The sequence below is a fragment of the Rhinolophus ferrumequinum genome, chromosome 4 (genome assembly GCF_004115265.2).
Source record: "Rhinolophus ferrumequinum isolate MPI-CBG mRhiFer1 chromosome 4, mRhiFer1_v1.p, whole genome shotgun sequence".
NCBI lineage: Eukaryota > Metazoa > Chordata > Mammalia > Chiroptera > Rhinolophidae > Rhinolophus > Rhinolophus ferrumequinum.
In genome coordinates this window covers 97,370,386-97,397,981 of record NC_046287.1, presented here as the reverse complement: position 1 = coordinate 97,397,981, position 27,596 = coordinate 97,370,386, and the positions used below count along the sequence as shown (strand labels likewise).

General features: G+C 42.5%; 1 protein-coding gene across 7 annotated transcripts in view; it reads left to right on the top strand.

The window, feature by feature from the left end:
* The window catches only part of SPATA13 (spermatogenesis associated 13), a 317,429-nt gene that overhangs the window by 246,846 nt on the left and 42,987 nt on the right, over positions 1–27,596 (top strand). For 5 of the 7 annotated variants that reach the window (XM_033103857.1, XM_033103856.1, XM_033103853.1 and 2 more), the window contains 2 exons: positions 21,045–21,410; positions 23,162–23,306. In XM_033103857.1, the coding sequence (XP_032959748.1) occupies positions 21,045–21,410; positions 23,162–23,306 (511 nt within the window). Of the gene's footprint in view, positions 1–17,501; positions 17,696–21,044; positions 21,411–22,750; positions 23,064–23,161; positions 23,307–27,596 lie in introns of those variants that run through there. The other 2 variants (XM_033103859.1, XM_033103861.1) reach the window with 2 other exon arrangements.

Here is a 27,596-nt window from a genome sequence, read left to right as displayed (position 1 = left end):
GGATTTTTTCCCTGCTTAATAAAATTAGTAAAAATTAATTATTAAAATATTTTACTCCTGAGTGCCTAAGTCACCATATGCAAGGGTTAGTTTCTAACTTAGTTACTTCCCAGAGTGAATTTGGTCACTGTATGGTTTTACATGTATATTTGCTATTCTTAGTTATATATAATTTAATTTCTACCCACAAGGGATCACCAAAGATAGAAATCAGGACACAAGATATTAAAAGTGGACACATGTCGATAGATAATTCTACAAATTTGCCTCAAGGCGGTCATCACATCTTTAAAGTTGCGTTTATTTCCTCAAAATTCTTCTATAGCACATCAAGCTGCCTCTTGTCCTTTCAAAGTCAATGTCAAAAAGAGAAAAATATAATGATGGTTTTGCCCAATATTCATTTTATACGTTGGTAACCTTCAGTGTTACTTGCAGAGCAGTGACTGTAAACTATAACCGGAAACGTTCTCTTTTACTTTGACCTTTAGAAACAAAAGGCAAACAAAATGAAACAAACAAAGCTAACAACAAAAAAATCACCTTGCAAAATGCAAGAATTCCAACCTTCGTGTATTGAAAGCAGTTTTATTTTCTATAGCATTGCACGAAATTAAATTTCAGTCTTTCCTATGTTTTAATGTGCAGTGTTATTTTTTTATTTAATTCCTTGATAGCATGGTTCTACTTTTGTGTTTAAAGCTAGTGTAAGCTGTGGTTATTGTTGAATACAAAAAGGTTGAAACCAGTGTATATTATGATATTTAAAATAAATATAATGCAGTTTTCAACAAGGGAGGATATTTTTTATTTAGAATCATTTATTTGTAACATACCACTCTAAACATGACAATAATTTTTTTAAAAAACTAAGCAGTTTAACCAGATTTTATACTACTGGGAGAAAGAGTTGGGAAAATGTCAAGCTACCTTCATTTATAAAGCGTCATAATAGTAAAATCACCTCATTGACGTTCTATTCCTGCCACCTAGTGGTAAGCTTTGTTATAAGAACAAAGATCTGTAGAAAGAGTCCCTAAAATTGTTACATAGCTTAAAAATGCAGTGTAGCATTTGCATTTGTCTACAGTGCTCCCTGTCACATTACAAAGGTACTGAAATTTAGAGTGTTTTTGCTGGATTTCCTACCACGTCACACAGTAACTAGCTGAATGAGGTCCCCAGTAAAGGAACCGCATACTGAGTTACACAGTATAGATTCAGTAGTTGGTGATAGTGTTGAAATAGGCCATAGATGAAGCTCTTTGAAAATGAAAATCCATTGCAACTCCTTTACAGGGAGCTTTAGTCTTTTGGTAAATGTTTCTAGTTTGGTTGGGATCCTGGCTCTGCCATTCAAAAACTACCTAACATTGGGCAAATCGTTGAACTTCTGTTGGCCTCTGTCTTCTCAAGGGTTGAATGTGGAATAGCTTTACCTGCATTGGGGGTTTGTAAAAACCGAGGAAATTATGCACATTAAACACTTAGCCCAGAGTTTAACACTGGCTGTCACTCTGCGAGGTTCACTATCTGTTTAGATGATTTTTCCATCCTATATTGACTTGATTTCTTTAAACATGGGCCAATTAAAGTCAGTTTTTTTTAAAACTGGTTGTGACATGCCACTGTTATAGTCTTATGGAGGACTGTGAACTTCTTCAATTAATTTGACTTCACATTAAATTTTTTACAAGCATGAGAGTTAGATTTCAGCATAACCTAACACTTAGATGTTATTTCAATAATGCACCAAACCAGATTTGTCGAGTACCTACCAGGTATAAGCCGCTCAGGTTGGTGTGGCTCTGTGAGGAAGAGTAGGTGATGTCAAGGAGATTATAGATGAGCTAAGACGTATCTAAATCATAGAACTTGTGCAGAATGGATTAAATCCCATAGAAGAGGTAAAACCATAATGCTGTGGGATTTCAGAAGACTTGTAGTTTGTACCTACGTGCCAAATCGAGGGAAGCTTAGTAAGTAAGGGTGACGGCATCTGATTTGAAGAAGGTGAGATTTCTACAGGTAGTTATGGAAAGGAAAGTGAGGCATTTCATTTCCATGGTCAGATGTGCAGAGATGTGTGTGGTCGGAGAGAACAGGAAGTAGTGTGATTTGGTTTGGCGTAGGGGAATGACAAGTTAAGATGAAACCATTAAATCCAGATCAGGGTCACTCTGGAATTCCAGAGTAAAGAATCTACACTTTGCTTGGTAAGCACTGAGGAGTCAAGGATGTTTTCGAACAGAGATGAGCCAGGCTCAGAACTGTGTTTTGGAGAGGTTAATCCACCATTGGTAAAGAAAAGCGTTTCAAAGAGAAGTGACCAGAGGGAAAGCTATCAGGAATTTATTGCCAAAGAGAGCTCAGAGGTAATAAGACTCTGGAATACAATATGTAAGGAAGGAACAAGGAGTGTGAAACAACACATAATAAACAGTAACGTACCTTGTCATTCATTTATTGCCTAGCCACTATATGCCAGATATAGGGAAAAGAATGAAAGCAAAAAACAAAATAAAACTATTACTCTCACGGGTTCACAGTCTAATCAGTAGATTGTATGCAGATAAATATGACAAAGTATGATAAGTGTTTCTAATGAGGAATGTATGAAGTAGCACAGGTGCTCCAAAGACAGAATTATTAACGCTGGGTGAAGGGTGGCATCGATGGGGAAGGACAGTTGCGTGGAGTCCAGAAGCTGAGGATGGGGGATGGAGGCAGCAGCTGAGAAGCGGCAGAGCCTTAGGGCGACTAAAAGCATGGGGGAGCAGATGATACCATAGACCAAGAGACATAGTCAGCCAGGGGACTTAGCTACGCTTCACTTTCCACCCCTGCGAACTGGGGTAGTAAGATACCTGCCTACCTCGCGTCGGGTTGTTGTGCAAATTAAATGAGGTGATGTACAGAGAGTACTTAGCACCGAGCTTTGCAAATGATGAGTGTTCACAGAGGCTAATCTGTTGTTCTAAGGAACTGCAAATTGCTCAGCGTCACTTTTGTACAGGGTGGCTGGGTGGAGACGTCCCGTGGCCGGGAGATAAGATTGGAGAAGGTCTGTACATAATTAGGAAGGTCGGTCCTTGGACTAGTGGAGTTTGCACCTTGCCCCGCCAGCAGCAGAAAGCCAGAGAGGTGTTTAACCAGGGACCACAGGGGGGCCCAGCTCCCAGAGAGGACTTGGGGCGGGGGAGGGGGGTACCTCCTTGGGGAGACAGTGCTCCTCCATAGTCTAGCCCAGAGGGGATGAGATGTGTACTGAGGCCATGGAAATGGAGAGAAGTGGATGATTCCAAAATGATCTTGAAGTTTATAAATTAGTGTTTGAATGTTTTGTGGGGGCAGAGAAGTCACAGACGAGGGGGCGAATGGGAGGTTACTATTCTGTTGGGATCGATAATCAAACAGGCCACAAAAGCAAGGGACTAGAGCTGAATATTGGTTATTAGCCTAGCCCTTCCGCCAATATGGTGGCACCATGTGGGTGAGTCCCTTTCCTTTTCTGAGCCTCAGTTTGCTTGAACATTCAAGGATTTTATAATTTTCAGGATTTTATCATTTTTTTTCCTCAGGGATTTGTAACTTCAAAATTGTCAGAAGCCGTTGTACCACAGTCTTACAAAGTTGAAACGATTTGAGTGCTTGACTGGGAGATTTTAGCTCTGTGGAATACAAACTGTTACTACCACGTGGGCGTTATTACCACACTTGAGGTTTGACTTGCCTTGGCACCGCACGGTGGTAGTTTGAGCTTGCCCACTTACTCCATTGGCTCTCACCCCAGGCTCAGAGAGAAAAAGGAGGGTATTTTTGTGGCCCCACAACATACAACGTCAGTAAACTAAAGCCTCCCTCCAGCTTCGAGTACTGGGCTAGTTAGTCTAGCAGGCAAGCAGGGGCTAAAATTCAGGCCTATTTTCCATGTGAATCACAAATTGTGGAGTTTTATGATGACGGCAGGTACTTCATACATAATGGTAGCTCCAAGACGGTGGTTTCGGTGTGATTTAATCAGAGGTACAGAGGCATCGCATACTTTTGACTCTTTGTAGATGTTTCTCTTTGGGTTACTCAGATAGCTGGGTGGCAGAGTCAAACACTTTTCCTGGGATTAGAAATTATCTGCAGCTACTTCACAGAGGAAATCTTTCATATTCCTAGACCCAGAAAGATGGGGTTGCGTATATAAAAGTGAATGTAGTGACCCTAGCAAGTCTGCCCAAGACTTTTTAGGAGTTTTAGTGAGGCATAGCATGCATAACATAAAATTCACCAGTTGTAAGCGTACAGTTTGATGACGTGTAGGAAATTTATAGTCGTGCAGCCACCACCACAGCCAAGTTCTAGAACCATCCCGTCAACCAGAAAGTTCCCCCGTACCCTTTTGCAATCAGTTCCTGCTCCCACCAAAGTCTTAGGCAACTACCGATCAGCATTCTGTCTCAATACTTTTTTTTAACGTGAGCAGCTCAGTGATTTTAGAAAATGTAAGGAGTTTGCAGCCATCACCATTATCTAATTTTGGAATATTTCCATCACCCCTGAAGGAAACCTCATGCCCATTTGCAGTCCCCCTCATCCCCCCCAGTTCCATCCCCAGCACGTGATCCACGTTCCATGTCTAGATTATAACTTTCAGGTCATATATGGTTGTTCGTGTCCAGCTTCTCACGTGGCATATTGTTTTCGGGGTTCACCCATGTGTAGCACGTGTCAGTACTTCCTTCCTTTTTATGGCTTGATAATATCCAGTTGAATGGATAGCCCACATTTTGTTTACCCATTCATCAGTTGATAAACATTTGAGTTGTTTCTACTCTTGGTCTGTTATGAATAAAGCTGCTGTGAACATTTACATGCAAGTCTTACAGACATAAGTTTTCATTCTCTTGGGTAGGAAACTAGGAGTTAAATTTCCGGGTCCGACGGTAGCTGTGTGTAATCACATGTGGAACTGCCGAGCTGTTTTCTAAAAGTTGTCCCACTGTTGAGTCCCACCAGCCACGTATCAGCGTTCATTTCTCTGCATCTTTCCCGTACTTGGTATTGTCAGTATTCTGCATGCTAGCCCTTCAAGTGGGTATATAGTGGTATCTCATTTTGGTCTTAATTAGCAGTTTCCTAGTGACTAATGATGTTGATAGTTGTACTGCATTTTTTTCTCTTACTGAGCAATAAGTTTTCTTTATAATTCTGGGTGTAAGTCCTTTATCAGATGTATAACTTGCAAACATTTTCTCATAGTCTCTGGGTTGTGTTCTTATTTTCTTAATGGTGTCTTTTGAAAAGCAAAAGTGTCTAATTTTGATGAAAATCCAGTGGTTAATTTTTTTTTTCTTTTAGGGATTGTGCTTCTGGCGTTAGATCTAAGAAATCTTTGTTGATCCCAAGGTCACAAAGATTTTCTTCTGGTAGTGTTATAATTTTAGCTCTTGCATTTAGGCGTGCACTCCAAGTTTAGTTGATTTTTGTATATAATGTGAGGAAAAGGTCTAGGTTCATTTTTTTGCATGTGGACATCCAGTTACCCCCCCCCTCCATTTGTTGAACCGCCCTGTTTTTACACCACAGAGAATGTGAGTTTCCACCTCCACTGGGTTCTCGATTTTCTCTCACAAAGAAGCCCTAGAATTTGAATCACAAAACTTGCAATTACAGCTGGAAAGATAATTTGAAAATATGGTATTATTTGTACTTAAAAAATATTTTCCTAATCAAGTTAACATTTTGTTACAGGGATATCAGCTATACTGTCAGTGTTTTATAATAATCCCTAGTAAGAACCCTGGGTGGACAGCCTTCAACAGATATTTTTCCCCGGGGGGCAGGGGTGGTGGTGGTGCCTTTTCATTTATTGTGAAGAGAATTAGTGTACTTTCTATTAGTTGTCTTTGTGCTAGCTTACCTTTAGTTTCTCCTAAGGTGTTTTTGGTTTGTTTGGGTTTTTATTTACTTTCCTTTTTGCAGGAGAAGAATTCCTAAAAAGGAGAAGATCTCTTGCAGGAATACTATTAAATCCTAAGAAGGGAGGTCGTGCATCTAAATGAATGTAGCCATTTACTTTAACAATTGAATCAACATTTTTGAATCAGTCTTCTGTTTTACAATTTATTTTTTCATTGTAGTTCACATACCATATACATTAGTTCCAAGTATATACCAAAGAGTGATTAGACATTTACATACCTTCCAAAGTAATCACCATGATAAGTCTAGTACCCATCTCGCCTCGTGCGTAGCTACGATATTATCAACTCTCCTCCCTGTGCTGTATATTGCATTGCCATGACTAATTTTATAACTGGCAGCTTATACTTTTTAATCTTAAAAAAAGTTTCTGCTTGCTCTGAAAAAGTTTGTGTTCATCATTACATAAAAAGGTACGTCTTTTTCAGTGGAAAGTTTCAAAGTGTTTCCTGAATAGATGCTCAACAATTGATAGGCAACAGAACTTCACAAACTTAAAAAGCCGCGCCTAAAATTATTTCTAAACATGTAGAAATCTAAAGAAAAGGATCACCTACATGTAATTCCTGAACTCGACTGTGGCTTATTTTTTGGAACAGTTTCTCTTGAGTGAAATGTCATCAAATAGGATTTTCCCGTTAAAAACAAGGGGGAAGTGGGAGACAGACTTACCTACCTATATAACTGAGTAAGATCCTAGTCTTTATAGAAATTATAATAACCATTTGTAATCAAGTATAAATGACACACTATGTCATATTGATGCTATGCACGTTAAGCTTTTAAAGTATATGAAATACTGATATGACCCAATGTAATAGAGTATTCTTTGGGGGAAGTTTTAGCTTGATGATTGAGAAACCGATGCCAGTTTATGTTTTTCTTCTGTTTCTCTCATCTTTAGCTTCCCTATAATAATTAAGATAAAAGAGCATCTAAGGCTGGGAATTGCTTTCCGGTTGGCTTGGGACCACATGTTCATTTTGACGTGTGTGCCATAATAATCAAAAGGAATACCATAGGTTTCGTTGGCAGAGGGCATAAGTACAAATTGCCACGTGTCACTATAAAAACTGAATATTACCTGTGTTTCTCCTCCCACTGACAGTCTTGGGGCAATATGACAATTTGGAATGTTCCGGTCTTGTAAAAGGTTCATAGTAAAAGCAGTGAGTGTGTGTGGGGGGGTGTCAGGTGGGTTGGAGAGGAGAGAGCTCCCACAGCTGGTAACTTCCTAGGAAACCAGCACTGACGTGGTTGCAGCCACTGGTGCCAGCATTTCTGAGTAGGTGGAAGTTCTGTGGTGTAAAATGGTGGGCGTTATGGTAGGGCTGCCTGAGTTCAAATCCCAGTTCCACTAACCAGCTCTGTTCTTAAGGAAGATGCTTGACCTACGAGGTGTGATCAAACAATACGGTGAATGTTTAAATAAATAAAAATTATTACAGTAAAAGACACATTGACATTAACCTCCCTCAGAATACACCCCCTCACTTCAAACACACTCATCCCATCGTTCTTGCCACTTTCTGAAGCAGTTCTGGAAGTCCTTTTTCATGAGTGTCTTTAGTTGCACTGTCGTTGCTGCCTCGATGTCCTGAATCATTTTGACTTTGGGGAAGAGGCAGAAGTCGCACGTGTCAGATCCAGTGAATAAGGTGGATGAGGACACTGTAATGTTTTGGTTAGACATAAATTGCCATATACCAGAAGCGATGCGTGACACAGAGCATTGTCATGATGGAGGATGATTTATGGCACTTTAAAACACACCTTCTCTCAACCGTAGCTCACATCCAACTGACTGCACTGAACAAGTGGAAACTTGTCACACACTGTTACTAAGGTTCGACATGTCGCTTCCCATATTGAAGATCCCTGCCTTTCTGTTGGATGGTACTTGGCAGCAGCATTCACCGTATTTTGTGATCACAACGAAAAGGCTCCATGTCACACATCACTTCTTGTATGGCAATTTCTGTCAAATATAAACATTACGGTGTGTTCTCATCCACCTTACTCACCAGATCTGGCACCGTGTGACTTTTGACTCTTCCCCAAAGTCAAAATGACCATGAAAGGTAAATGGTTTGAATTGATTCAGGACATCAAGGCAGCTCTGACAGCGCAACTAAAGACACTCACGAAAGAGGACTTCCAGAACTGCTTCATGCTTCAGAAAGTGGCAAGAAGATAGGATAAGTGTGTTCGAAGTGAGGGGGAGTATTTTGAGGGGGATTAACAGCAATGTGTCTTTTACTGTAATACATTTTTTAAAATTTAAACATTCACCGTATTGTTTGATCACACGTTGTACTTAAGCCTCGATTTCTTTAAAAAGGGAGATGATAGTACGTACCAGGATAAATGAAATAATACATATAAGATATTTATAGTGCCCGGAACATGGTAAATTCAATAAATATTAGCTTTTATCTTAATCATTATCATCAAAATTGCTGTATTTGGTCAGACACATCAGTATAGACCAGTTAAACTTTGCAAATTACTTCTGATCTTCTAGCCAGAGTTTTTCAAAGTTTGGAGTGAAGATCGCCTGGGATGCCAAAGGTGCAGACTCTAAGCCCCACCTGGAGTTACTGAACTGGAATGACTGGGGTGGAGACCCAGCAATCTGGACTTTTAACACACTACCGAGGAAAATTATTTTTGCCACACTAAAGTCTGAGGTCTGCTGTCCAGGCTAAGGCACCTCTAACTACAGGCACACCTCATTTTATTGCACTTTGCTTTATTGTGTTTCACAGATGTTGTTTTTGTTTGTTTATTATTATTTTTTTTAATTTTATTGGGGAATATTGGGGAACAGTGTGTTTCTCCAGGGCCCATCAGCTCCAAGTGAAGTCGTTGTCCTTCAGTCTAGTTGTGGAGGGCGCAGCTCCAATTCCAGTTGCCGTTTTCAGTCTTTGGTTGCAGCCCACCATCCCATGAGGGAATTATACCAGCAACATTGTTGCTGAGAGCTCCCGCTCTAACCAACTGAGCCACCCAGCTGCCCCTATTTTTATTTTGTTTACGGGAAGACCCTCTGCCAGCAAACAGATGAGGACTCACTTTATTGTGGTGGTCTGGAAGCGAACCTGCAAAATCTCCGAGGTGTGCCTGTGTAAGTATCCTGTAGTTTGGGGCTGGCCCTTTTTCTTCCAGATAAACCTCTGTTAACTCTTGATTTCGGAAAGAATGGCATTCCTGAAAAAGTTAAAGATGGCTTATGTTTTTCATTGAATTATATTATCAATTGGATATGAATTTCTACAGAAGACAAACAAAATTCCCTTTGGCAAGAAAATGAAATTAGAACTTTTCAAGGACAAAAGGGTGGAATATAGCATTTGATCTGAAATATGTAGAGGACTGAGATTCCAGCCGTTGCTCTGCCCACTGCTGGGAACTGGAATTTTACCAACTCGGTTGGGAACTCCAAGAATGTAATTGTCTTTTAAAACTCACAGTGTCACTAGTAACAGCTCACATTTATAGGACACTTTTTCAGCTCATCCGGGTCCTTCACATCTCAGTTACATTTGATTCTCACAGCCGCTCAGTAAAGTAGGTCAGCAGTTTTGGATTTCTTTCAAAGATAAGTAAACTGAGGCTCAGGAAGGTTACAGGACCATCCAAAAGTCAGACGGCTGATGAGTGGCAGAGCTGGGTGTAAAGCCAGGTCTCAAAATAGGGAAGTCCCAGAAACAGCCCTGGGAAGGCCCAGGAATGTAGCAAGCATGGTTACATTCTAACCATTTGCTAGTTTGCTGATCTTTGATGGAGTCTCCTAATCTTTTTAACCTGTGAAATAGAATTAAAAATATATAATGCACAGCGTTTTTTAATGAAATGAAATGGCTTCAGTAAAGGCCATATTTCAAATACTGGTGTGATAGTGCTTTGATAAATTTCCATTCCATTTTCCTTCTTGACTCCACATCTAGCATTCTTTCCACTGAGCTGGGGCCACTTCCTACCATAGTTGGTCCCTGCCCAAATCGAGTCCTTCCTCTTGGTTTTTTTAGGTGGATTTTTTTTTGGCTATGTAGGATAGGCGAGGCAACTCAACTAAGGAGCTTCAGTCCCTTTTCTGGCAACTTCTTTGGTAGTTTACCCGGTGGCACAGGAAGCAAAGCCACTCTGGACGGTAGAAGCGGCGTGACCCCAGGGCCAGAGCCATACCATTTCTAGTAGGTCACTGTCACAGGTAGGGACACAGGAAGCGTGGCCTTAAATACAGTTTGTGACTAAGGTAAAACATTTCAGTTCCACTCCCTCATGCACAATATAAATTTTTAATTTATTTACTTATTGCATGTTTCCGTTGTACATTTTGGCTTTATAGTTTCACTCTTTTTGTGGTATGAATTATTCATCTATAATTCTTTCACAGCCAATTTTTGCATTAAACATTTTCGAGATATTTTGCAGCAGTACGCATTAGATTCTCATATATTCTTGGATGGAAGTAAAAAAGAAAGACAGCCTGTGCTGACTCTTGGTCGTGCCATACATTTGTGATGACCGTTCTACCGACAGTCCGAGCGACTCTTAACGGAAGTGTTCTCGCGGACGATCCACTTCGGGGTGGCTGCTTACTTGATTCGGTGCATTGGCTGGACCCTTACAAGTGTAAAGGAGGGGTGACACAATCTATCATTAGAGTGTTGCTGAAAGAAAGAAAGAATCCAAAGGAAGTCATGGTCATTACTTTCTCTGACTCTTCCAACTTTTCATCCCTATACCCTCTTCATTCATTGCCTTTCCTTCATCTTATTCCAAGCGACATTTGCCTTCCAATATAGTAATGCTTCAAACTTTGACTAAAATATAGAAGAGATTTTCTTTTTTGAGTCCTAAGTCTTTCTTTTTACATTCTTTTGCCGGCAGTGGAAACTTATTTGTTGGAAAAGATTCCATTGCCTCATTCTTCACATTTCTGAGACTAACTAGAGGACCTTCAAAACAAGGTTGTTGATAATTAGGGAAGGAAAATTGCAGCCAGTTTGTTTTAGGGTGGCACAGAATTTGAGTGGGTTCTGAAGGAGAAAGGAATGGGATGGTTGATTTCCTGATCGAAAACATGGTTATTGACTTTTTCAGTTATAATAACTAAGAGTAACTTCAAGTTCTTCTTATAAAATCACATGAATGTACAGCTTCTTCGCCATCCAGAACTGCCCACGTATTTGTTCATTTATCTCTCCTCTCACTCACCCATTCGTCCCTGCACCCATTCATGCAGCGTTTTTAGTGGCCCATTTCTGAGGCTCTAGCGTCGATTCTGAGGACGTGATCACACTCGGATGGTTTAGGAAGAATGTAAGTAGCTGCTTTCGCATGATACTCAGATAAACAGATAAAGGCTGTGTGAATATTGTAGTTATTTTAATAGAGGCACAGAAAGGAGCAAAGAACTCAGAGAGCCCAGGGGAGTTTATGAAGTTTTCCTAGAGGAGGTGATATTTTAACTGAATTTTGAAGGATAAGTTTTCCAAGGTGACAAGGTGCAAAAAGAGGGAACAGTACTGACCTCCTTTATAGGTGCGTGAGGGAAATTCGTGACGGATGGTGCATGGTTTGGTGTGGCAGGAGAATTGTGTCTGAAGACAGAGCTAGGAAGACACACTGGATGAGATTTTCAATGGCCCCACATTTGTGTTAGGTAATGGTCAGCTGTGACCAGATGTGTGTTTCAGTAGTGGAGAATGGACTGGAGACCGGGAAGCGAGTTAGGCTGTTGGAGCAGTTCCATGAGGTGGATGGTGGAACAAATTCCTTCTGAGATTGAATAATTGAACAGAATGTCGTGGCGGGTGGCTGTGGCTTGTTAGGACAAGAGAAGAGTTCAGGATGCCCAGCAGGGGTGACTGGGTACATTGGATGACCTTAACTAAACATAAAAAAGCAGTTTTGGGGAGAGATGACTCATGAAGATGCTATTCTGCATTCTAATCCAGGAACCCTTCGTTTTCATGATTCTAAAGGCACCTGGGGCTGCTGATTTGAATGTTGGCATGCTGACAACCATGGCTTAGAATACCAGTGATGGTGCAAAGACACCTTCCTCCACCACCTTCCACTGGAGAATAAACCGGGAACTTTTTCCCCTGCTTCCCATGCTGCTTTCCCCTTTCCTCCTGATTCCCTCTCCCCTCCCTGTACAAAGAAAGTCAAAACCTCTGATGTTTAGAAAAACAATGGATTTCTGACATACTCAGATCTAAAACATGGTTCTTCATTTTGGAATATTTAGTTGTCCTCAATTAAGACACAATTTCAAAAGAGGAAAGTAAGTTGATTTTTATAAAAATCTTGCTTTTTATTAATTGAAAAAAGAAAGTTGAGTAGACCTCTATTCTTCAGCACGTGTTTCAGAGATAAAATGTGTCTTAAAATGGAATCATCATGTACATGTATTTCATAATATGATGGTTTTAAATAGTCTTTTTACTCTTAATGAATCCAGGCATAAAAACCATAGCTTATTACTTTCTCTACCTGGGTGTCAAACTCAGCATTGTGTTGCTGTTGAGATGGTTAGGTGCAGAAAATGGAATTCCCGTGCATAATTATTACAAAAGCTGGGGGAGGAAACTGCATTCACACGGGATTTTTTCATAGTTATTATTAAGTTTTTATGCACGTGGAACTGGGCTAATATTATTAAATTAAATGTTCTCATGAGCTTCAATGTTTGCATCTTTAATAGATTATCTGTCCTGCCTAGAAGAAAAATTACAAAGGCCACAAGGTCACAAACTGTTCTAAGCATGTTTTATCATCAGTTTTACGTGTGCAGGACAATTGAAGTATCTGGTAGTACCGCCTACTCTCCTTTTACTTCAAGGGAGATAAGAAGCATTCCTTGTTCAAATAGTTTAACAAATGGCCTGAAGCAAAAGGACAAGGCCACAGCTTTCTAGATAACAAGTTTCTTTTTTTTTTGAATTTTTAAAAGTTACATCAAAATTACTGATGTGCCTGTAATCCAATTCCATAATAACCAGAACTGCATTTAGTTAGTCATTTGCATTTCATTTTTTTTTTCTGTCAATTCCGACAACCACTCCAGATGCTTACAGCTTAAAACCTTCCATCTTAAAGATCAGAAGACTGTAACCCAGGGTTAATAGTTACTTTGGCCTATAAAAAAGCCACTGAAGGAATAACCCAGGAAAAACCAGGAACCAGCGTTCTACTTTCCCATCTGTTTCTTGCCCAGGCTAAGTCCAAATCCAGGGCCCAAGAAGGGAAGGGACAAGCTAAGGATGGCGTCCGTCCCTTCCCAAGGTGGCCCCTGAACTACAGAAGACTGTGAAGGGTGGAGTTGAGGCACTCTTAACATGCACATTTTTAAAGTGATTGTTAGGTCAGTGGAGGCTGTTTTGATGTTTGTTTGTTTGTTTCAGAGCTAAGCCGTGGCTGCCCCTTTCCTTTCCCTCTTTCTTGGGCGATTTTGCCCTTAAAGAAGTCCCTCCCCCACATTGTTTGTTCCTTAACTAGCCTAAATGTTAGTTAAGGCTAGGAAAAGATACTTGAACCCTGGAGGAGTTACGGGAGGGAGAATTAGAAAACCTGGGTACCAGGGGGTCCATTTCTGTGCACCTCACCTTATGCTAGGATAACCCCCACCACACACCCGTTAAGGTCTAGAAAAGAAACGGGAACTTTGGAGAGAGACAGATTACTCCACTACTTGTTCTAAAAATTAAGGACAAGAAACCAAATATGTATGATTCAGTAAATGAAATAAAACTGACTCTATTTGAGTTCTATTTGAGTTCATGTATGATCAGTTGAGGAAAAAGTTCTGAGCAACAAGGAAAGAGAAGGGAACAGAACAGAGAAAAAAGGAGTGGAGATAAGAGAGACGCGGGCTGTGGGAGGAAAGAAACATGAGGAAGAGTAAGAGAAAAATGTACGGAATTATGGAAGTATACGTTGGTGACTGAAGACGTCAAATAGCCCAGAGAAAAGACCAAAGCAAAGTATATGGAGGCTTTTGTGGAGCAACTTCACATGGTCTAGTGTGTTTGGATGTTGCTGCTGAGGGTTTTGCCATAAACTATTGAACCATTTGGCATTTTTCTTACCTACACCTATAAATGGAGGGCTTCTGTCTAGTACTGACCTTGCAAAAACGAAATTGAAGGAAGTGCCTGAACTCGCGTGTGCTCTTTCGTTAAATCCGTTGCCTTCTCTGTGACTGGCTTCCCATCTAAAAATGGGGGTAATAATGTCCTCTTAACTGATCTGAAAATACAGTTTTAGGTGTTAAAGCAAGGTGATGGAAATTTAAGATTTTTAGGGACAAACTTCTAGTTATAAAATAAACAAGTACGAGGGATATAATGTAAACACGATGACTGTAGTTAACGGGGTTGTGTTATTTGAAAGTTGCTAAGAATATTTCCTGAAAGCTCTCATCACAAGGGAAAAAACTAGTTTGCTTTTTTTTCCCCCTCTTTTTGTAGCTATGTAAGATGATGGGTGTTAAATAAACTTACTGTAGTAAGCATTTCACAGTATATGTAAGTCAAGTCTTGCTGCGCACTTTTAAATTATACAATTATTCCTCAATGAAATAAAAAAGAATCTTTTAAAAGTAAATGTGATCTATTTGGTTTTAAAAATAACACCCCCGCCCCTAAGGAAACGATGTCATCAGGGCTCAAACTTTTCTCTTTCTAAGTATGTAAATATTTCCCTGTTCTTGCTTTCAGCTCCTTAAAATATGGTAGTTAATCTTGAATCTTACGAACTTCCTCCCCATTTAAAATCCTAGGACATATATTTACAACATATTCCATTCCGAGCATGCTCTACTCAACTCTCATGCTTAAAAAAGGGGTGTGTGGGGGGTGGGGGGGTCTTTTTTTATTATGAAACATTAATTTCCATTTAAGGGAATGATGTATAGTTCTAAAAATTGAGATGCTACTATTTTGATTTTATAATATACAGTAGTCCCTCCTTTATCCAATGGTTTCACTTTCCGTGTTTCAGTTACCTGTGGTCAACCACGGTCCAAAAATATTACATGGAAAATTCCAGAAATAAACAATTAATGTTTTCAGTTGCACCCTGTTCTGAGTAGTAGCATGATGACATCTTGTGCTGTCCTGCTCATTCTCACCTGGGATGTGAGTTATCCCTTTGTCCAGCCCAGCGTCTCCACAGTGTATTCGCTACCCGCTGGGCAGTGCTTCAGGTCACCCTTATTTTACTTCATAATGGAGTAGTGACGCTGGCAATGGGGGCCAAAGAGAAGCCATAAAGTGCTTCCTCTAAATGAAAGATGTGTACGTATGGGGAAAAACGGAATGTGTATAGGGCTAGGTACTGCTGGCCGTTTCAGGCTTCCGCTGGGGGTCTTTGGAATACTCCCTGTGGATAAGGGGGGGACCACTGTATAAGACTTAACGTTTTATTTTCTGGAGTTGGAGCACACTGCTGCTACTGTAGGCTACTCTTAAATAATATATTTTACACTATAAAGTTTTTAACTATTGACAGAAATCAGGAAGTGGGGAATTTATTGTTATTTTCACTAACCGCTAGCTAAAATGTAGCATTTCCTTCAACTATGAATGTAAGCATCAAACCAGAGCAGTTTTAGCAACACCTATGATATTGTCCCTAATAGAAATCGCAGCTCCTCTTCACGTTAGACAACAGTATTTGCTGTCTCAAAGTATCTCTTACACTCATCAGTACTTAAAAAAGTGTGATTAGACCTGTCTCTAGTCCTCTTGATTCATGTTACATATATTATTATCACGATCTTTTCAATATTTTGATAATTGTGTTTCAAAATAATCAGCTTACTCTATAATCCTATCTATTTTATTTCCTGAATTTAAAAATGTGCTTCTAAGAAGGGGGGGTGTGGGCTCCCGGAAGCGCCATTGCTCCTCCTCGGGGCAGGAAAACCTACCAAGTTCTGTTTTCCGAGGGAGGTACAGGGGTGGGTGAAGAAGGTCGCAGGGAATAAGAGGTACACACTTCCAGTTATAAAATAAATAAGTTACAGGGAATGTAGTGTACAGCACAGGGAATAGTCAATAGTATCGTAATAACTATGGACGGTGACAGATGGTTACTAGACTCATCGTGGTGATCACATCGTAAGGTGTAGAAATGCCAAACCACTACATTATACACTTGAAACTAATATACTATGTTATGTCCACTGTGTTTTAATTTTTTAAAAGAAGTACATTTGCTGTAGTTTTTTAAAAAAGTATGTGCCAAGGATATCGGGCTGCAGAGAGGAATGGACAGAGATTTTGAAATGGGATGCGCTGGGTTGTAACATGGGCCCCTTTCCCTTTCTGAGTCTACTAACCTGAGCAGGTAATTTTTATTTTAGCCTCAATGTCTTAGACTGTAAAAGGTGGCAAATAGTTGCTGCCTCCTAGGGTGATTGGGGAGGTTAAAATAAGGGCACGCGTGCCTGGCACAGTGCTGGATGTCATGGGCATTCAGAATCATAGTTTTCATTACTGTCACAATTGCAGTCCTCTGCAACTTGGTCACGGTGTTTTCCCTTATCCCCTCTAGCCTGGTGACTGTACCTGCCTTCCCTACAGTATCCAGGACTCTTGATAACCTGGGAAAACTGGGAGGCTTGCATATTGTGTTGGTGGCATCTTGAGAGTCCTTTTGACCCGGTCAGCACAAAGTCTCCTTGCTTTAGTTTATGTTTTTAATCTACGTAAAGCATCTTCATTTCTTTGCCTATAATATTTTCTTCTGAATTACCTTGCTGTGTTAGTTTTCCCAGAGCGACCGTTACAAATTACCACAGACTGGGTGCCTCAAAACAACAGACATTTATTCTCGTTGCTGGAGAAGCCAGAAGTCTGAAATCAAAGTATGGGCAGGGCCAAGCTCTCTCAGGGAGAGTCGTGGGGTTCCTTGGCTTATAAATGTGCCGTTCTGATCTCTGCCTCTGTCCTCACATGGCTTTCTCCTTTTGTCTTTGTATCCAAATTTCCTTTTTCTAGGGACACCAGCCATTGGAATAGGACCCACAAAACCCCGTATGACTTCACCTTAACTCAGTACATCCACAAACACTGTTCCAAGTAAGATGACACTCACTGGTCCTGGGCATCAGGACTTCAACATATCCTACAGCACACAGTTCAGCTCACAGCTCTTGCTATTATCCTATGTACCAACTTGAGATCAGGATTCTGAATGCACTATGTGACGTCAACTTTGTGTGTGTATGTGTGTCTTTCTTTTTTCCTCTGGTTAGTTCTTTACTCACTATGGTTTCAAAAAAATGTTTTGAAGTGTCTAATTGGCTGTAATAAGAGCTATCTTGTTTTTTTTTTTTTTGTAAACTAAAGAAAGGAATCTTGTGTAGGAATAAAATTATGTAGGACCGCTGACTCGGGAAAGTACTTTAAAAACTATATCAAGAAGCAAGAGTTAAAAGGGCAGCCACTCCACTGCAAAGTCTATTTACAAAGGTTTATGACTTGGGTGTGAATTGGCCTGTTCAAGCTCGGTTAGACCTGGACTGATCTGAGGCTCCAGCCACTGGCCTGTGAGGAGAAGCCCACTAGGCAGAGCTCTGGCCACTTAGACCCCTGATTCGAGTGTTTTCAAGGCAAGAAAAACATCTCAGAACATGGATATGGTCAACTGCTTGCTCCTCCAGTGTGTCTGTGGGTCGCTGCCTGTAGCAGAGTCCAAGGTAGGTTATGGCGTGTTGGGGAGTGTTGTTTGTTGGTGCTGCGTGCGTGTAGTTCCAGGTATAATCACCCTCAAACTACATTTCCCGGAATGAACGTGGGTCGTATTTTGGAAGCCGATAACCTTTGCTCAAAGAAAATTCGGTCTTGGAATGCGCATCAGAGTTCAGAATTTGTTCTATAAGGAATGTAAGTCCTTTTGGCTGCGGATCACTGTTTGAATGTGAGCTGAAAGCTGAGGGTTTTGACGTCCTTCCCTCCTTCCCTCTGTACTTTTGCTAGGAGTAAAATGGATATTTCAATTTTATATGTTACTCTGTTAACTAATTTTTGCAATTCCTAGAACATTTGGTACCACTTGGAGGGGATGGTTCTCCTTTTATTGCTTCAATAGGCCTGTGTAAATACTTACAGTAGAATTACAGTTGGTTCTGCCCGGTGCTGTGGGTGGTCCCCTGTGTGGGACGGGCTGACACTGAGTCCTGATGTATTAAGGGAACCAAGCTGGCGCCCGTCTCTGCCCTCTGTTACCTGCTCTCAGCACACCTCCCTTTACCTGTCCTCCATCACTTTCTGGAGTGTGTTTTGATCTTAGAAGGATTTGTTACCTGAACAGCGAAGACAGCTTCTTGTTTTCCTAAACCTAGTTCCTTATTTTCTTGTCCACATTAGTGAGGAAAAGCAGGCTACATGTAGCATAAGTGGAAACAAAACCACGGGTAGATTTGTGACCAGACTCCTCATTGCCTGTACTTCTGTTTTTCTGCCACGTTGTTGCTGAACCTTTTTGTCACAGGCTGATAATATGAACGGGTTTAGTCTCATGGTGTGCTTAAGTTGTCTGTACCATTTGACTGTAATTTAGTTACACGATCCATAATAACCTGTTTTTCATATGTAATGCAAAAAATAATAACTTTTCCATGATTTCTCTCCTCTTTTCCCAGAGAGGAAAAACTTTTCCTCCACCCTCTGAGTTTACCACTTTGGAGTATGAGAATTAAACTTGACAAAAGACAGATTTGCAAGAGAAAAGACAGAATTTTATTCCTATAGGGAAGTGGGAGCTCACAGAAAAATGTGACTCCAGGAAGTGGTTATAATCCAGGGCTTATGTACCATCTTATTAAGGGAGAAGGGCAAGTATGGGAAAACAAGTGACTTTTAGGAAAGATAAATGGGCCTGTGGAAGAACAGATGGGCTATAAGATGGTTTGTGGCTATGTCTGCTTAAGTGAGGGCTTCTCCTCTGGAGTGAGAAGAGTCAGTCTTCCCTGGTTGGAAGAAAAATTCTATCCCGAGGGAGGGGATTTCTTACACCTGTGTTCTTCTGGGAGGCTCTGCTTTTAGGCAAATAAGGGAGTTCAGAAAAAAAGCCTTTTTTTTTTTTTTTAAAGTGTGTTTTTCCAGGATCCATCAGCTCCAAGTCAAGCAGTTGTTTCAATCTAGTGGTGGAGGGGGCAGCTCCTGTGGCCCATGCGGGGATTGGATCGGCAACCTTGTCGTTAAGAGCACCGCGCTCTAACCAACTGAGCTAACCGGCCGCCCCCCAAAAAGCCTATTGTTAAATACCTTCAGCACAAAACAGCTTTGATGCCACAGCGGTGTATTCTCGGCCCTTTCAGTGGTGACTTGGAATACAGATAGCATTCCAGGCAGTAAGAGTCAGTAGATAGCAAGGTCATTGATGATTGCTGCAACCCAGTTTCTTTTGAGCAGGCGTGACTTGATAATAGTGGGAAGTTTTCGTGGGAACAGAAGTTATGAGACCTACATTTCAGTGTCTCTGTGGACGCTATTTGGCTGTGTGGCCCTCAGCAATTCACTTCACTTCTCTAGGTCTCCGTTATCCTAATTTGAAAAATGATGGGGGTGGAGTTAGTGTTATCTGTGAATCCCTTCCTATTTCTTTGCTCTTCCCCAGATTTTTCGCAGTATGTGACCTTGAGGAATTGGAAACTAGGGGACCTGCACTTCACACCTCAGTTGCCATTGATTGGCAAGAGGTGGGACTTCTTGGGCCAATGCTCATGGGTAGGGTTGGTCTGATTGGCCAGGGGCTGCCACATCAGCTCTGCTGGCCGTCTCCATGCCCTGGTGGCCTGCTCTGTCCCCTTTGCAATCACAGGAGTTTTCTGGTTAATCTAGTTTTCTCCCAGCGCCCAGTTCTGTTTTTATTTTTACTGTATTTTATTTTTAAATAATATATAGGAAAGGAAGAACTGAAGGCACGCCAGCCCTCAGGCACGTGACTGGTGCCTGCTGCAGACTTTGGCTAACCAGCCCCTCTCTGCTCCCTCCCATAGAGCTCTGAGACAGCTCTCCTCAGAGAGGAAATTTAGAGGTATCTGCTGGATAGAGGTTATCTCCAGACAGGGCTGAATCAGAGAACGGTAATTTTATGGCTGTGCTTTTTAAGAGCAGTAATTAACTATGACTGATAAGGGCTACTTTACTTACCATTGTCGCATTTCATCCTCACTAGGACCCATTTTCCCCCAGTGAACTGTTACAGAACCAAATCCACAGAAGTTAAAACTTGCCTGAGATTACAAAGCTAGCTAGGGGCCCATCCTGACTTACACAGAAGTCTGCTCATTTTCAAACCTAGGGTTGGGGGCGTGTTTCTAGTACATTGCATTGCCTCTGAAAAAGTTACTTGAAACATTAGAAATTTAGGCTTATAGACTCTGGAGCTGTGGGATTGTCTAGACTGAAATCTGAGATCCTAAAGGTTAGTTGTGACTTGTCCAAGCTCATATAGCTAGTTAGTTAGTAGCCTGATCTAGTTCCTTGAATCCTAGTTCAGTGCTCTGCCCTCCTCCCCATCAGACTTAAGTTGAATCTGGGAGAGTCAGGCTCCAACAACCCAGACTTAATCTTCTTACAGCACCTTTTATGTCAAAACATTGTTGAAAGACAATACCTTAGAGTAGCAATGGGTAGCATTACGCATTCATTCTACTACTGGCAGGCTTGCATTTCCCCCCACGCTATTGGTATATATAATTTGAGTGATAGCCCTACCTTAGTTAAAACTTCTTTTGATTAACTGCCAGTGGTGCTGATTTTTAAAATATCTTTTATCAGAGCTCATCATTGGTCACCGAATGTCACTATTTAAATTACAGTTTTAATTCAACCTCCAGTTAAAGATAGATTTGCTGATTTTAATCCACACTTGAGTGATGTCTATTAAAGAAATACCTTTTTAAAATAAGTAAATCAAGAAAGCCATGCGGCAGGGCTGAGGAAGGTGGGAGGGGATGTATATGTAGCGTATTCTTTTTTTTTTTCTTTAAATAACTTCCTGGATATCGGAGCTCACCTAACTTGTTCACATTTGAAAAGGTGGTTACTGAGGAATCCTGGAGGCGGGGCTCATCCCAGGAAGAAGAAAGAACAGATGCTCAGAGGATCTCCAGGAGGAGATGGGGCTCTGGGGGACGGTCAAGGCCTCGACCACTCTCCGACTATGGCCAGCTGGCCAGCCGAAGTTTGTCAATTCCTGAAGACTCAGTGGCTGTGTCCCCCCAGAAGGAGGACTGTGTGGATGGTGCTCACCAGCCAAGCATGACGTCTGCGGACCCTGCAGACCGGAACGCTGCCCTGGGCTGCCCCAAAGGAGGCCGGAGAAAACGCCCCATCTCTGTGATAGGTGGGGTCAGCTTCTACGGGAACAGCCAGACAGAAGAAATAGAGAATCTTCTAACCCAAGTAAGATCTGGTGGGCTCCCACCAAAGCCAGCGGAGCCCTCGCTTCCTGGTCTTTGTCCCCTCCGCAAACCAAACAGGACACAGCTTTCCTTTCTTCTCTTCTGACTCACGGATGATGTCATCTGCTCACGACTTTTCTTCCTGACTTTGCAAACATGCTTGAATTAAAACTAACCATCTGACATTTGGATGCCTTTTACTAATCTTCTGTCTTTGCTGGTATCTTGAATAATACATGTAACTAGTTTGCTGTTTGTTCAAAATCATCTGAGATTTGAATAAGGGGAAAGTAGCAGTGCACACTTAGTGAGCTGCCTGAAAGAAGACATTCTTGAAAGAGGAAGTGTCATCCATTATTAAAAAGTAAAGATAAAAAGGAAATTAAAAACAAAGCAATTTTTTCTTTTTTTGGAGATGAAATAATTTTTTTCTACCATTTTTTTTTTTTTTTACGTTTGAGTTGTAGCTTTGCAACTACTTTGACAATGGATTAAAATCTTAATATCATTCCATTAGTACGATGTCGTAATTCAATCAGTACTTATCAGTTACCCAAAAAGCTCTTTGAGGGCACAAATCATTTAAATAAAGACCCTGTTGAGGAGCAGGTTCTCTTATTTGGCGAGACTAATACCCCAGCCACCGTTGAGCGTTCACAGAACAGTATAGTAAGTGCCCGAGTTCATTTGTTAAACTGGCTAGCTGATGTCATAAATAACCATAAAGTTCTCTTAACAGGAAAATTCCATATCAATAGTGGATTTTATGTTTACAGTCTGCCTGTACAACCCAGCACAATGCCTTGTTTATAGCAGCACTCAAAACCCTCTTGCTCAGTTGAATTAAGTTGAATTCGTAAGGTTAGAAACAACTTAAAGAATACCACAAACTTTTTGTTGTGTTAAGATGCTCTCCACGCTAGGAAATAATGCTGAACCTAAAGCAAGCTGTAATCTGTTTTAACTCAAAACAGTATAGGGCAGATCTAAAGCACTTAGAAGTTATTTCACTTTAGAGCATCAAGTAGGAGCGTGGTGAGATAACTGTCTGCACTATAAGCTCATTTATGGTACTGGGTGGAACCTAAGGAAAGCGTGAGCCTTGGGTGCAGCTAGAGGGACAACTGGTATGAAAAATCAAAAGGGCATAGAGATGATTCTAGAGACTGGGGTAAATGTGTAGAAAACCAATTCTTCTTTTAATCAAAGCTCAACTGTCATGTTAGTTTAGGTAAACAAGAATTGCATTCCACAAATACTTACCTGGTGCGTGCGTGAGGATGATTGAAAGGAGACCGGAGTAGCGGGTCACACGCCGTCACCCTAGCCATGGTCTTTGGCACTATCTTTGCTTCTTTTGGAGGCAGCTGCTGGGAACACATCTTCCTGACCTTGTGACTCTGCAGCTCTGTGAGAAAGCCACTACTTCCTAAATTTGCTTTTCCTCCTCTGCGCTAACCCTTTGCTTTTACTGAGTTACCTGTCACTGACAGAAAAGATGAAATGCGAGCCTGCGAGGCAGTGGGCTGCTGCCCAATCAGTGGGTTGCTGCTTCTTTCAAGTGTCAGAGTAGTTCACTGCAGTTGAGCCTCGGTGCAGCCTGAAGCTCAAGACATGGTTTGGAGACACCATCTCACTTCTGAGTGGCTTCGAGGTGAGAACGCCGAGCTCCCTGCAGCTGTGCGTGTGAGGAGCTTGCAGGAGCTGCCACTTCCTGGCATCGTCTCACGGCCTCTTGCTTTCCTTTTGTAGCCAGCAGCCAGGCCGCCCGTGCCAGCTCACCAGGTGCCGCCCTACAAAGCGGTTTCGGCCCGATTCCGGCCGTTCACGTTTTCCCAGAGCACCCCCATTGGGCTGGACCGTGTCGGACGCCGGCGCCAGATGAGAGCATCCAACGGTGAGTCTCCCCGCACCCCACACCCCACCCGGTATGGGGTCTCCCCTTCAGAAACTGCGGTGGGATCTGCTTTGGCTGTTTCCAGTGAAGCCGAGGTGCCCAGTTGACTGCGTACCTTTCTGCCTGTGTCGGCCTGGGCGTTGTTTGCGTGGGGGTGTATAAGGCCCGTCGCAGGCTGTCCTGCAGGTGTCAGTTTGTGAGCTCCAGCCTGGGGAGGCCGCCCTGTGGGTGCTCTGCGTCACCACAGTGACCCTACGCTTGAGGAGTTTGTTCTTCTTGTGGTGTCTGTGTACCTGAGTTCCCGCAGGTAGAGGGCCGACCAAGAACGGAGTCCCAGGGAGCCACCTTGACCTTGTTCAAGCTCTTCCTGGGTGTTTGAGATTCCGCAATACTGTTTACACACCAAAGAAAAGTTATCTGCTATAGTATCATAGTTAATGGGCTATCATAGCACTTATCCACTTGTTGATTTGAAATAATACCACATGTTTGGGGAATGATGTTTACATTCCTAAGAAAGAAAATCTTCCCCTGCACTGACATTCATGTCGGTGCCAATTAGCTGGGTGGGGAACGGCCTGGCCTGGTGTGTACTGGAAAAGTAAGAGCCGACATTCAGGAAGCACTTACCGTGCAGCAGACACCATCCTGTGTGCTCTGATGCTCTCGCTTGTTTGATCTCCTCAACTCCTTGCCATGGTGGATGCTATTGTTTCCCTCCTTTTACAGAGAAAAGGGCCCAAATATAAATAGGGAAACTGCCTTAAGTCAGTCACCCAGGAAGTGGCAGAAATGGGATTTGAACTTACAGTGGAATAGAGTTTTTAGTGCCAAGGCCCATGTTTTAACCACTGAACTGTGCTGACTGTTTAAAGAAATGCAGCGGACTGGTAATGATTGTAGCTTCACTTGCTGTTACCATCTTACTTTTAAAAACTTATGCTGTGGTGAGCTGGGTGGCAGGAGGCCTGGGCTCTGGTTCCAGCACTGCCGCTAACGCTCCATGGGGCAAGGTCTGTGCATGATGTCGGTGACTGAAGATGAGATTTAAATAGTGTTGTTCAAGAGACTTGGAAGAGGCTGAGGGGAACACATACATTTCAGGGAGAGGAGGAGGGGAAACAAGGATGGGTTGGAGAAAGGGAAAGAGAGCAAGGAGGTGTGGACTCACCAGACCAGGGAGGCGTTCTGAAGACACAGATGATGACTGGTGGTCAGAAATGGAGACGAGGTCACTGATGCGTTCTGACACAGAAGTTGTTGAAGAGGATGTCCTGGGAGGGCCAAACAAAGTGGAGAACTGGTGACTCGTGAAGAAATGTGACCGCCCTTAATTATGTTGGCGTGGTTTCTAAGTCATGTCACATATAGAAGGAGGAATCAAGGCTGGAATCTCTCATCCAGCGGAACCAAAAGACAGAGAGAAATTAGATGGCAGCTCGAAGGCGAGGAAATTGGCAAACATCTTGGATGTCCCGGAGGTCCGAGAGAGAGCCTGTTCCTAGGAAATGTGTCTGTGACCCCGCCAGTCACATGATGCTGAGCAGGCGGGACACCTTGGAATCATTATTCCCCTCGCTGACAATCACTAGGCCCTGTCCTTTTGTCCTCAGCGCCCCCTGCTTCTCAGGCTCCTTAATCCTTACTCTCAGCAGCTGCCCCTCCCCCGTCGCGTCCCCGGGGCCGGGCTTTCACACGTGCGAGTCACACGTACTGCCCACGTTCAAGTCTCACTTTCCTGTGTCCTCACGAGTTTTCCCCTTCATCGTTGGAATAAAGTCCCGGTTCCTTAAACGAGTGTACAGGTTTTTCTAGTCTCACATTCCATCTGCTTCTCTCACTTCTCTTGCCCGAGCTTACCGTTCATGTTCCCGTCATCCACTCCAGGCTCCCATACTCCCTTAGACCTAGTTCCTGGTGCTCCCTTTGCCTTCCTCCCCTATACCGTACATCAGGGTCTCATTCAGAATCCCAGGCTGAGTCCCTGTATCCCCATAGCGACAAAGTACATTCATTGTCCTCCTATGCAAAGCACATTAGCCACCGGCTCATTCATGCTCTCTGATCCAGGCATCAGCTTCTGGTGATGTGTTTAGAAAGTTAACCAAAAGGAGAAAAAAGCTGCCTGCACAGATGATCCTCACCACGTCCTTTGTGACAGCACAAGAGTTGAGCAATGTCAGTGACCAGTTACAGCAGACTGTTGCGTTGGAGTGTTATATGAACGACTACTTCAGCATAATTAGGAAAACCACGTAACAGCGTGTAACGGGACTGCTATAATTTTAAAGTGAGAAAGAAAAAAAGGAAATAGAAAAATATGTATGTTACCTTACTTTCCAAGGGCTGCCATAACAAAGTACCACAAACTGAGTCGTTTAAACAACAGAAATGTATTGTCTCCTTTCTGGAGGCTGGAAGCCCAAGATCAAAGTGTTGGCAGCGTTGGTTCCTTCTGAGGGCAGTGCAGGCAGAATCTGCTGGCCTGGTGCAGAAATGAAAATAGTGTGGTTAGGGTGGTAGGAAAGTAGATGATTTCTCCTCCAACCTTATACACATACAAATAGCTATTTCTGTGCTTTCTGTAACAGTGTTTTGTTTTGATGTTAGTGTTCTTTTGTAGAGAGGCAACAAAAACTAATCGACCAACTTAGCAAAAAGAGAATTTATTGCAAGGGTGTCAGGTGTTCCCAGAATTGATAGAATGGTGGGAGGACCGGTCGAGGAAATGATGGCAGTCAGGGGTTGTCTTTGGGAACCAAGGAACCACAGGTAAGGAGCCAAGGGAGGCAGGTAGCAGGAAGACTGGCCATAGTGCTACTCCTGGGAATGAATGGAGGCCAACCAGTCCTTCTGTCCTTCTGTCACTCAGTCAAGAGTCAGAGTCCCAGGATAGGGGATTCAACTCTCAAAGTTCAGTGACGTGTCCACCAGCTGGTGGCACTGGAGTAGGGAGAAACATCGGGTTCCTCCAGGGACCCTTTGCATTTTGCATTAGGAGGCAGGCACAGGGAGTTCCTGTCCACCAAGGTGAGCACAGTGCAGTGGAGGTCGTTCCCCCAGAGGAAATCCAAGTGGTATTGGAAATAGAAAGAGATTCTGGACAGGTCCACCATTTGTTCATTCCTACATCCAATAACCACTGAGTGTGTACCATGTGCCAGATGGCAGTGGTGAACAGGTCCTTAAATCACTTACATCCTAGCGAGGGGTTAATAAATTAACCAGTAACTGTATAACACGGCAGGTAGTACTATCAAGAAAAATAAAGCAGGGTAGAGAGCGTTCACTTTTAAAAGAACATTACCCTAACATGATGCACCTATTCCATGTATAATTAAAAATGCTCTCACTCTTCTCGAGGGAGACAACGCAAAGGCTCATGAATTACTGCAGACATCGCCAAGTCTGGTCCCCGAGTAATATCCGTTCCTTCTCCACTTCCTTTGCAAAGCCTTTTCAATTTTTATACCCAGAGGTAAATTTAAGCAGCACGCCATTAGCATAATGGAAAGAGGCTGGGGATACAAGGAAATAGAAAATAAGTGAGTAATCTGTAGACATGCATGGTACCACAAAGAGAAATTTCTCTCTCCTGCCTCGGGTGGCAAGGCCATACATGCCATTTTTGACTTTGCTCAGCGAGTTCCCATTGCATGCTCCCCTGACCTCTGCCCGGCACTTTACCTGGTAGTTCTTTGCCCGCTGAGGTGTCCAAACCTTTGCTCTGTAGGTTTCTGAGCTGTTAGTGGTCCTGCTTGCTTAGAATTGCCATAGTCTCCTGTATTTCCCTCTCTTAGTTAGTCAAAAATCAGTCAATCTACAGACATGTGGGGCACCAACTGTGAGCCTGGCACTACTTTTACCATTTGAGGTCCTGCAGAGCATAAAGCATCACAAAAAGTTGACATTCTGGCCTTTAAACAAGATTCATTAAGTCAGTCAGTAGGACTGTCAGGCACTAATGAGTTTTCTGGGGGGTGTTAAACACGGGAAATGTGGAGAACGGGAGTGGCAGAGGGTGTCCTGAGGTGCTTATGAGGTGGCAGTGGAGTAGAGACTTGGAAGATGAGCAGGCAAAGATCTGAGGGAGGAGAGGCCCCAGTGGAAGAAACGTCAGATTCCTGAAGATAGGTAGGCACTTGACGTGTCTGAGGATCAGCGAGAAGGTCAGCGTGAGTGGGGCTCAGGAAATTAGGGCAGGACAGGGGGGATATTGCAGTCGGGAGGTCAGCTAGGGCTAGACAGAAAAGACATTGTCCGCCCCGAGAAAGAGTTGAGGTCATTCTA